This window comes from Gekko japonicus, unplaced genomic scaffold (genome assembly GCF_001447785.1).
Source record: "Gekko japonicus isolate JY-2015 unplaced genomic scaffold, Gekko_japonicus_V1.1 scaffold2793, whole genome shotgun sequence".
Classification (NCBI taxonomy): Eukaryota; Metazoa; Chordata; class Lepidosauria; order Squamata; family Gekkonidae; genus Gekko; species Gekko japonicus.
In genome coordinates, this window is record NW_015164744.1 from 187,576 (window position 1) to 198,517 (window position 10,942).

The window sequence follows — 10,942 nt, forward strand, 5'->3', positions numbered from 1 at the left end:
TTTCCTGGCTTAGTACTACAGAAGAATCCTGCCAGATTCCACCTTTTCTGCAATTGTAAAAGCCATCGGGATCCCATTCGGATTGGGATTCTTTGTTCCCCCGGCATGCACTTTCTGATACTAGTTTTTTCCTGTTTGCATTCTGGGAAGAAGCCAGGAAGTGCTTGGGAACACGTGGCTTTGTAACATGCGTCTCCGTAGGCTCAAATGGTTCACATCTACTTGGTGTTGCAAAGCAGCTGTGTATCTTTCTTCAGCCATTTCATCACTCCTTATGCTTTGGTTTCCAAAACGTGAGTGAGGAAATACGTTGTCAGAAGAAGCCCTAGAAGTGTGGCTGTGGGAACTTCTCGGAAGATGGATTCAGATGTTTACCATTCATGTGGCAGTATTTTCAGCAGCTGGGAGCTTTGGGGCAATTCTGGAGATTAAAAAGCTGTCTCATGAGTTGTGCATTCAGATATCCACACAGACGGGGGGGGGGGTCCTCTGCCTACCCCTTGATGCCGCATTATATGGTTGTGGTTGCAGAGCTGCTGTCCTCGGATTGCCAGGCTGTCTCTTCTCCCCGGCTGAGCCCTGATGGAACCCACCTGCTGTACTTAGAGGGGCCAGTGTTCGGGCCTCATCGCCAGTGCCTGAAGCTGCAGACGGTGAGTGTGGAAGGACCGCACTGAAGATGAGAGTAGCTGGGGACTCACAGCCAAGGGATTGTGGAGCAAGAAGTCTGTAGCAAAAAAAAAAGTATTCAGCGAGCAGGAGAGCTGATACTGACATAACCTTGAAATATGATGCAAAAGATAAAAATGGCACACTTGCGAGTTCTCGCTGCAGTTCAGAATGCCTTGATAGGGAGGGGCTGCGTGGCAGATTAGTGTGGAGTCACCTGCTCAAAAGGTGCAGAGAAACCGGTCCTTGGGATCCAGCTTGAAGTACAATGCCTTCTATTCCCTGTGTCTCCAAACTGGATCTCTGTTTGATCTTCTACCTAGCTCAACTGGCAAGCAAAGCTTACACACACAGTAGTGGATGTGGTCAGGACAGCCACAGATGGTAAGTCCCAATTTCTTCAGCTGAAAATGCCACCTCCTGCTTGCTGCGTCCAGTACTGTAGCTAGAAAATTTTCAGTGCGGGGGGGGGGGGCGCACTGGCACCAGTGTGACATCACTGAAATAATTTTTATATTCATATTTATGAATCCCTCCCCTGCATGCAAATATAATTATTTAAAGCAGCCAGGCTGATATATGGGGTTAGCGACAGACCAAATGCTCCAAGTGGAGTGCCTTTTCTTTTAACCCTCTAAATGGAATTGCGGGTTGTGGAGGGGGGGAGCCCTTGGCCTGTCTCTCCAGTCAGAGAGAAAGTTTGGTTGCTCATTTTGGCATCAGGGACAGAGATTTGGCTTTGATGAGGTGAAACGGACCAAAGGAAGAAAACATGTTACTTCTCATGGCAGCAAAAATGCCCAACCCAGCAGGAACAAGCATGCAGCTTTCCTTTTCAGAAGAGATTTAAATCCTTCCGTTCCTTTAAAAAAACCCAAACAACAACAGACAGTAATAAACGGGTTGGTCAGAGGCAGAGGGGGAAGCTGGGCCAAGGCTTGGCATGCCGACCTTCAGTCCTGGGCATGGGGAAGTGACAGAGGTGGGGGCCACAATACCAATTCACCAGCCAGTTCCACTTGGGTGTGTTCCCCCCCTCCATCAGTCCTTATCCATCCACAGTAAGCTGCTTTAGTCACTTCAGCTTCCTTTTGCCACCTTGCTCTTTCTTCTCCCCTGCCTGCCCACCCCTTGACGCAGCTCCTTCAGTGAATCAATGGTGATGGTGGTGGCAGCTTCTCTACTGGGGGGATCCCCAGTGCAGTCAGCACACACGCACGTGCACACACCCTGGCCACGCACAGGTGGGGGGGCAGCAGTGAAACCCCATCCTGGCTTGTGCATGGCGGCAGGCTTGCTGCCGGGGCTCGCTGTAGGCAGTGTGCATGAATTTAAAATTTAAAAAAAAAATCAAAAAAACCCCTCAAATATTAAGGAACAGAAACTTGTGGGGCATGGCTTTAAATTAAGGGGGTGTAGCCCCAAGATGCCCCACCGTAGCTACAGGTCTGGCTACAACTGATCACCCTGCCATCCCACCCAATTCAAGCACGTAGCTCCTTTTGTTTCTTTTTGTTGCATAGCTTTTGCTGCAAAATAAGCCCTAATGTTGTCTTTTTTACACTTGAAAATGGAGCACTTTGTGAGTTGGAAATATGCCTATATGCCTTATCTCCCCACATGCTAACTTGTCTACTTGATCCCCCTCTCCAAAGTTTCTCTTGCAGTTTCTGGCTTTGTCCATGTTTTTGTTTGTTTGTTTTTGACCTGAGTTGTATCAAAGCTCTTTACCAGGCTTGTCTTCTCCCTTTAAGGCTTTTGGGGGATTTATTCAGGGGCACTGCCCCTGCTCTGCTGGGCCATGGACAACCGCCGAGTCTTGCTGAGTACTCCTCAGAGGAGTAGGAAGGTATGCTCAGGCAGCAGAGAAGATCTGGAATGTTAAGGGAGAGGGCCAGCCAGCCTATGGGCTGCGTATCTGTAGGGGTGCTGGAATGTGATATCATGAAGAAAATCCAAAGAGAAGGGTGCAGCAAAACATCCAGCTCTGTGTGGTGTGGATGCAAAACAATTAGCCTTAGAAGAAGTGGATTGATGCATTTGTTAATATGGTCCCTTCCAACTCTATGATTCTATTATATCCCCACCCCCACAGAAGGTCACCATCTAAGTTACTGGGGGCGGGGAGGTTACTACTATTCAGTCAGCTCAAAGTTAGCTTTTTTTCACAAGCGGTAATGTGAAGGGGATAGGTGCCCACATGTGATTTCTAGGTACGTTCCTGTAGCTGAGCAGCAGCTTCACTGGTCTTTCTTTACATTCTGTTACAGGAACTGCTGGTGGTGGATACCAAACTGGGCAGTGTGAAGTGTATTACAGCAGGTACAGTCACATCTCAGGTTGTAGGCTGAAGGAGCTCTACTCCAAGGAACAGATACAGTAGTCAGAAGGGCTCTCATATCCAGTACTTTCACCCATTTCATAGAACACTGTCTGCTGAGCAAGGCCGATATATGAGACCTTTCATAGGTCATCTATCCATGTGTCTGCATTGGGCTGTACTTCCATTGGGCTACATTCTGCAGAGCACTTTCTCCTGACAGGCCCTGTTAGTAGCTAGGGGTTAACCTATGCCGGACTCAGTTCTCCCGCCTGAGGAGGAGCCCTCTCCCTAGGCCAGTGTAGTGAAACTGGAAGTTTAAAGCTAGAGCACCGCAATCCATTGTGCAAACAGCTGGCACAAGAAGCCCAAATTTCTCCAGGACTGGCTGACCCTTTCCTTACTTTGTATCAGATATTGCTGGAATGTGATGATCAGTAAGTCTTTTGATGAGCAAGCTGTGTACTCCCCCCCCCACTCAAATAGGAAAAAGCCCATTACTTTTGGCCTTTGCCGACTCTCTGTTATTAGCACAATAAAACTAAAGCTGGAACCCATTTACTGTACAGAGACCAAGCTTCTGCTACGATTAAGCTTCTGCTGTGTGGATATTTAATTTTCCTAGTACTGGATATGCCATAATTTGTACCTGAGAAACGTTATTTCTCCTAATAAGCACATCCATGCAATAGTACTATAGTGCAAAATGTGACCACGTAAGTAATACTGAATGTTTCCTATGTGAAGGGTGAACACGCTTCATCCGATTTTTTAAATTAGAAGAAGTAGGCGCATAGCGGCACAGGAACTTCCCATCTAGCAACCAGCTCCAAGGACTTTCTCTTCTGTATCTCAGCCACTTCCTCCTGTGTAGAGATGAGACACACTCAAGACCCGGGGTTCCCAACCTTTTTCAGCCTGTTGGGCAACTTTGGAATTCTGGCACAGGGTGGTGGGCACAGCTACAAAATGGCTGCCAGAGGACGTGGAGCCAACCACAAAATGGCAGGGACAGCAATCATGTATATCTCTAACAGTAACTCTTCAGCCTTTCAGGGAGTAGCAGGCAAGATGCCTTTTTAAATGAACATATTGTTTAAAAATATTTTCTTGCACACGCACAGCTTACCTTCAGTCATGCAGTGAAGATTCTTGTGTTGTGGTGACAGCTGCTGCTGAAGCAATGTTTTAAAAATCTATGCAGCCAATCAGATCTCCAATGGCCAATCAAAAACCCTGAAGGGCCAAGGTATCACTTTGGGGATCCCCCCCCCACTCAAGACACAGGCAAATGGCTCTTGAGTACACATTTCCCAGTGTGCGCAGCAATAAGGGTTTAAAGAGACAGCACTCCACACTTTGACATCTGCAGCTTAGTTCTGTGTGCAAGCCAAAACACAAATGGGAGTAAGCAGATGAGGTTCATAAAGGGAGACCCTTTTGCTTGCGTCCTGGCTCTAAGAAAGTTGGTCTGTGGATGGAGGTGACACTGCTGGCCCTCCTGCACTTGCTTAGTTCAAAAGATGCTTCCTCGTAAATACAAATGGCTAACTGGGACACCAGAGGCCAGATGCTGCTTTATGCATCTCATCTGGCCTTGGCATGGAAGAATGCTGTTTACCAGCTTCCCTCTCCTTTTGAAACACTTATTCTTTTTGAAAGTTATTTCTTTCCTGTGTTCTGTATCCTATTCCTTTAAGGAAGCAAACAAAAGAATGTTATTCCCCCTCACTCCAATTACATACATACATGTGTTTAGACTGTTGCACAAAGACTAAAAATGAAGTTGCAGTCCCTGGCAGTCTGCGTAAATGTCCTTTTTCCATCCTAGGCACACCAGAGGGTAGCTGGACTCTGCTGGGAATTCAGCAGGACTTGTTGGTGGTCACCTGTTCATCACCCAGTTGCCCTCCAATCTTGGTAAGCAGCCGAATAAGCGCTCTGTGAGTCCAGCAGGAGCAGTCCAGTGTCTCCCTTTCTGAACCCCGATACAGTAAACAGGGGTAGGTGATGCCCTACCATAATTGCTGTACTCTTTTTCTGTCACGTTCACGTGTTTGTCCTCTTTCTAGATAGATCCTATAGGAAGATGCTGGCCCCAAAAATACAGAGTTTGGCCATTCTCTTCAGTATGGTTAATTGGCTTTGTTTATGCACAAAGACAGAATAAGTAAAAAAATGTCACTGAGGCTGTGCCTTCAGAAATCTCAGCCCAAGCACCAGGATCCCTCCACAGCAACACCTGCGTCCTCAGAATCCAGGCTAGTTATATTCAGAGAGAAACAAGCCATTGAAGAAATGTCCTTGTGGCTTACAGCCACACACAAAAAGAAACCCTTGAGCACAAACTCATGTTTTGTTCTCCAAGATAGGTCACTTATGTTAAGAGGTCTGTGTTCACCATCACTGTCTGTTGCTTCCTATAACAATATCGTATCTGCTTTGTAGAAGGTGGGTGTGCTTCCCCCTGCAGGGAGTGAGCAGGAACTGCAATGGATGAGAGTGGTGGAAACCTCTGGACTTCCAGATCTGGAATGGAAAATCCTCACAGTGCAGCCACCTGTGACTGAGGAGGGCATCCCATACAGTAAGGAGTAGGAGCACGGAGACCCCAACCAACCCACAATCCACTCACTAGGTTGACTGGAAGTTATTATTTTGCAATTAGTTGAATAAGTATCTGTAGTAGTAGTAGTAGAAAAGAGCAAGAGTCCAGTAGCACCTTAAAAACGAACAACATTTGTGGCAGGGTATGAGCTTTCGTGAGCCACTGCTCACTTCTTGAAATAAAGCTAGGAATGGAGGTGAGTCCATCTGTCCTTATATCTTGGAAAGTGGAGTGATTTCAGATGCCAAATGACATTAAGAGGCAAATGACAATAGTACAGGTTGGGGCACAGCCTGGCTGAAGAGAATAGCTAAAAAAAGCACAGGGAAATGCCACCTTATTCTGTACTAGTTAAAGAGAGGTCTGATGCTGGCACAGAAATAGTTGAAAGGAACAATATGCTTTATTCTGGATGCCGGAATAATAGAAAATACTCAAATGGAGATATTGGGATGTCACAGTAAGAACTTGATGAGCTTAGATTCCTGGATCAGAACCTCAGAATGATCCTCCAGTTGCAGAAGCCAAATGGGAAGGGACTTGGCATTGCACTGAAAGGAAAGAGGCTGGTACAGATGGCTTTCCTCGTCTTGTATCATCACTTAGGGCTGGGAAAAGATGGAGAAACTTTTGATGCTACGTTTCACACTTCTAGTGAGGTGCTGAGGCTGACTGTAGTTAGTTTACAGCCCAATCCAATTTCCACTGGCATAGTAATCATCAGGTGGCATGCACTGAAGCAGAGATTTGGAGGTACTATTAAAGCATAGCTGATTTTCAGCTGTTGAATTGCTGTATTCTTTTACCAGAGTGGAAAGAGTTGGGATTTTGATTTTCCACTTCAGGTGCTAAATGTTTTAGTTGGGCCCTGCATAACACAGGAGAAAATCCCACTTCTTCCGGCAGTAGGGAACCAGAGTAATAGCTGCAGGCAGGCTGTGTGTGGGCAGGAAGGAAGCATGTAGAGCCCTGGTGTGGCCTGTTGACTTCCCTGGAGAAGTGAAAGCTGGGTGTTGGTGACCTGCAGCTCATCTGTGGCCTTCCTTGCAGCAGACCTGGCCTTTGAAGCCCTGTTGCTGAGACCACAAGGAAGCCGACAAGGAGGAAAGGGCTTCCCACTTATTGTTTCTCCACATGGTAAGTGACACAGCTGTCACGTAGTCTGAATAAACCACTTTCCAATCCCCTGTCCACTACACCTCTCCTCAGCTTCTCTTCTATTGAAGATGGCCATCATAACATTATCACTTTTCTTAAGGTGGCAAGGTATCCAAAATGGTTTTGTGTCTGAAAAAGCTTTTTAATCTGCACGTTTAATCTGCTTTTTAAACGGTATAGATCCAAGCTTCTGATGGGGAAGGAGAGGATAGAATTCTGTTGCCTGGGCTTCTCAGCTCTTTTCCCTGGTAGCCTTACTCTGTATGACTGCCGTTCTCATTCCAGGTGGCCCTCACGCGATCTTTGAGGCCTGTTGGCGTCCAACCATGGCATGTCTGTGCCGGCTGGGTTTTGCAGTGCTCATGGGTGAGTACAGAGGAGCCCTGTACTTCCTTCCCCCCCACCCCGGACGGCTCATCCAGATCCATCTCATCCAGATCATCGGTGCATGCACTCTGCAGCTGCATCTCACTCTTTGTCCTGTTAGCCCTGCAATGCCTCCGTTCACCTGCCACAATGGATGGGAGAAGGGTTGTATATGAATTAAGGAGGAAGAGATTGAGGGGCAGTTAAAGAACCATGACCAAATAATGGCCCCTCCCTTGTTATCCTTCTGAAGATAGTAGCTAAGAGGGATGTCACAGAAAGCAAGGAGGTAGCCTCCCTTTAGAATCTGAACACTGGAAAGAGACATCTTTGGTGCAGAGAGGAATCTGGGCTCCCTTAACTTGCATCTTCTACCAGAACTTCAGTAGGCCTGGGAGCAGTGTTCCCTGTAAATTGACTTAGTGTGAGCTAGCTCACAGTTTTTTAGCCTCCGGTTCACACACTTTTGTCTTGGCTCAGGAAGGATGGCTCCAGAACAAACTAATTGATGCAGTAGCCAGATCGCTCACTCACAACTGTAATGCCAATAGTTTGCAAAGTAGAATTTTTGCTCACAAGACTCCATAGCTTAGAGGGAACATTGCCTGGAAGGTTTCATTATCTCCACAGTTCTGGATTAAACTAGCCTTTCTCTTGAACCAATTAATTCTTTCTGCTTCTCCCTGAGAAATATCTCTGTTAGTTAGCTATGCAACATGACAAAAGAGTGAAATTGCTTTTGTCTGTATGGCAGAAGGAAGAAACAGAACAGAATAGGTTAGCAGAGGCTCCTTGTGGAACTGTTCCAGGTGTAGGTGCCTGGGGATGGAGAAAATAGTGCTTATGTGGATCTAAAACTAAAGCCTGAGGGTGTCAAGTGTTCCACTCCCTGCCACCCAGTGTGAAAATGCTACCCTTTCAAGAAGCCCCATCTCATTTGCCCTGTCCCCTTGCCATTTCCCTATTTGGAGCCCACTTCCTGGCTGTATAGTACAGTCTGCTCCATGTGTCCCTAGAACATCAGCTGCATCTCTTTCTGTCTATGAATAATTTCATTTCAGGGCATTACCCTGAGGCTTGAAAGAACGGATAGATTCATTCTCCAGCAGAGATCAAAGACCTTGGAGGGTAAAAACATAAATGGAAGGAAACTAATGACACAATCAGAAAATCTTACAGAACAACAACGTAATCAGCAATACAAAGTTGTCATGCTATAAGAAATAACAGATTTCTCCTAGACTCCACTGATAACATGTTCATATTCCCATGTTTATTTCCAATGCTTTACTACACCATTTTATTTACTCTTTTACTACACCATTTTATTTATTTGTGGACCAGTAGAAAGGGGGAGGAGGGAGGTCCTAGGGACAGCCATTTGCCACCAAGCATCCATGGGAGTGGAAAAAGCTGTGGAAGGCTATTGAGACCATTCCCCCCTCTCCTTCCGTCTCTTGCTTTGCCCTTTTCTAAGCAGTGAATTACAGGGGCTCCCTGGGCTTTGGCCAGTCCAGCATTGACTCTCTGGTCTCCCGCGTTGGGATCCAAGATGTGGAAGACACTCAGGTCAGCCTCCTTTCTTTCTCTTTCATTCTCTGCAAGAAGAACCAAGTGTAAATAAAAAGTCCAAGGCTCCTTACTGTTGAATCAGGAGGAGACCTAATTAACAAACATCACACTGCATATATCAGTTTGTCCTTTTTGTAATGGCAGGCAAGCTGTGTGTGTGTGGGGGGGGAGGCAGTTGTCCCAGATCTGGCTCTTGCAAGGCATACCTGGAAGAGACCTGCTTATATTGGAACCCTCCCCTTGCTGCATCCCTTCCCCCCCCCTCCAGTTCCATGCTGTGCCTCTGCGGCTACCTTGGACTCAGCCAGGGCAACGTGGGAAGGAGATGCTTGGGGTGGCAAAGATCCTTGAGCCAATCCTAGGCATCTCTATGCACAGAGCACCCACCATCTGTCAGCATCCAGCAGCCCTCAAGAAGTTGTGCTTCCACATGTGCACGGGGCAATTTTTAAATTTAACTTCCTGGGAGGAGAGTTAAAGTATGTGAGCAGCTAATCTGTGTTGTGTGATTGGACAGGGAGTCTGGGAACTGCACCCCCCACTCTAAAAACCTTGGCTGGATTCATTCCCTGGGCCCAGGAGCAGGCTCAAGCGGAAAAAGCTAGCTGAGTCTGCTGTGTAGTGTTGGGTTATGTGGGGTACCACTGGCCACCTCAGAGGAACCCTGTTACTCTGGGTCTCCGTTTGCAGCATTTTCTGAGAACATGCCTGTCTCTTGCTCTGTTCTGCCATCGCAGCTGGCAGTGGAGTTGGCGCTGCAGTCAGAGCCTTTGGACCCAGATAGAATTGCCTTGCTGGGAGGCTCCCATGGGGGCTTCATCTGTTGCCACCTGATTGGTCAATACCCAAAGATGTACAAAGCATGTGCAGTCAGAAGCCCTGTCATCAACATGGCCACTCTGCTGGGGACCTCCGACATCCCTGACTGGTAAGGAACTTATTGGCATCAGTCCTTCCGTCTCACCTTTCCCGAGAACCTCCCCTTACCTATCGCAAGCCAGTTCCCATCTGTTTTTGAACCACTTTCTCTCTGCCATCTCTCCACCATGTTACCCGTCCTCATCCTCTCCCAGTCCATGAGTCGGTCTCCGCAATCCTCACCTTCCAGTTTGCAATCATCTTGACTTCTTCTCTGGCCTCCTCCACACTAGCCACTTGCCAACCATAGAAAAGGGTGTTCTTTTGCTCCTTGGCAGAGGTCACGAACCAGGGCATGAACCTAATTGTACCTTCCCACACAGGCGCTACACATCGCTAGGTTTGCCATACTACTTTGAGCGAATTCCATCTGAGGAGGATCTGGTGGCCATGCTGCTCCACTCCCCCATCATCCATGCTTCAAAGGTAAGAGTCAGAGAAGCCCCCCTGTTCAGTCGTTACAGTTTCGACAATCCACCCTCACGTAATGGGACAGTGTACTGCCCGTGATTGTTCTGGTATACTTAATTCCCATTTTGTGTGAATAAGTCAGTGGTGTATCTTCCTGCTTCAGTACATGTGTACACATAACCTGAAACATCTGGGTTTGCCATTGCACTTGCTGAAGACAGAAAACGTGTGCATCGCCCTATTCACTAAAATGGTCTCTGTGCATATTGAGAGGATTGCCCACAGCACGTGTTTGGATCACCAAATTGTAATGACTGAATGGGACTATAGCACAGGTGTCTTGTCATTGGAGCAGTGATTTGTGTGCATTTCCTTTTTGTGCCATGTGTATGGTACCAGAACTGCATTTGTGTGAAATTTTGGACTAGGGACTAGAACTCGGTATCCTGAGACTCTCAGCATTTGTTTGAAAATAGCAAGCTTCTGCCCTTATGACTAAAAACAGAACTAAATGTGTAAAAACACTTGCTGAAATCTCAGCAACCAGAAGGACAGCTTGAACAGAATTTCTGCTGTATACAGAGGAACGGAGTGTGAAGATGGGGGTGGAGGGGGCATCATTGCCTGTAATGGCTTCTTTATGTATCTTGTCAATAGCAGAAACAAAATAAGGAAAACATACAATTTGCTTAATTCAAATTATTTTATATGCAGAATTCTACTTTTCCTGGCTTAGTATTTTGATCTATTTTTTTTGTATGAAGTATTAAACAACTGGCAGTTTGGCCCCAAGTGGGAAGCAGCACTTCTGTGTGCTGCTTACAAACTCACTGGCTACTCCTTCTCCTATAGGTGTATACACCCTTGCTGCTCTGTGTGGGTGCCAAGGATCGGCGGGTGTCTCCCTACCAAGCTTTGGA

At 46.9% G+C, this 10,942-nt stretch overlaps 1 protein-coding gene across 1 annotated transcript in view; it reads left to right on the plus strand.

Annotated features, from left to right (window-relative positions):
• LOC107109059 (acylamino-acid-releasing enzyme-like) overlaps positions 1-10,942 on the plus strand; it is a 37,129-nt gene that overhangs the window by 11,690 nt on the left and 14,497 nt on the right. The window contains exons 10-21 of the mRNA XM_015409633.1: positions 532-653; positions 993-1,053; positions 2,424-2,518; positions 2,940-2,991; positions 4,821-4,909; positions 5,438-5,576; positions 6,648-6,734; positions 7,041-7,121; positions 8,602-8,690; positions 9,431-9,621; positions 9,935-10,037; positions 10,875-10,921. Of these exons, the coding sequence (XP_015265119.1) occupies positions 532-653; positions 993-1,053; positions 2,424-2,518; positions 2,940-2,991; positions 4,821-4,909; positions 5,438-5,576; positions 6,648-6,734; positions 7,041-7,121; positions 8,602-8,690; positions 9,431-9,621; positions 9,935-10,037; positions 10,875-10,921 (1,156 nt within the window). The remainder of the gene's footprint in view (positions 1-531; positions 654-992; positions 1,054-2,423; positions 2,519-2,939; positions 2,992-4,820; positions 4,910-5,437; positions 5,577-6,647; positions 6,735-7,040; positions 7,122-8,601; positions 8,691-9,430; positions 9,622-9,934; positions 10,038-10,874; positions 10,922-10,942) is intronic.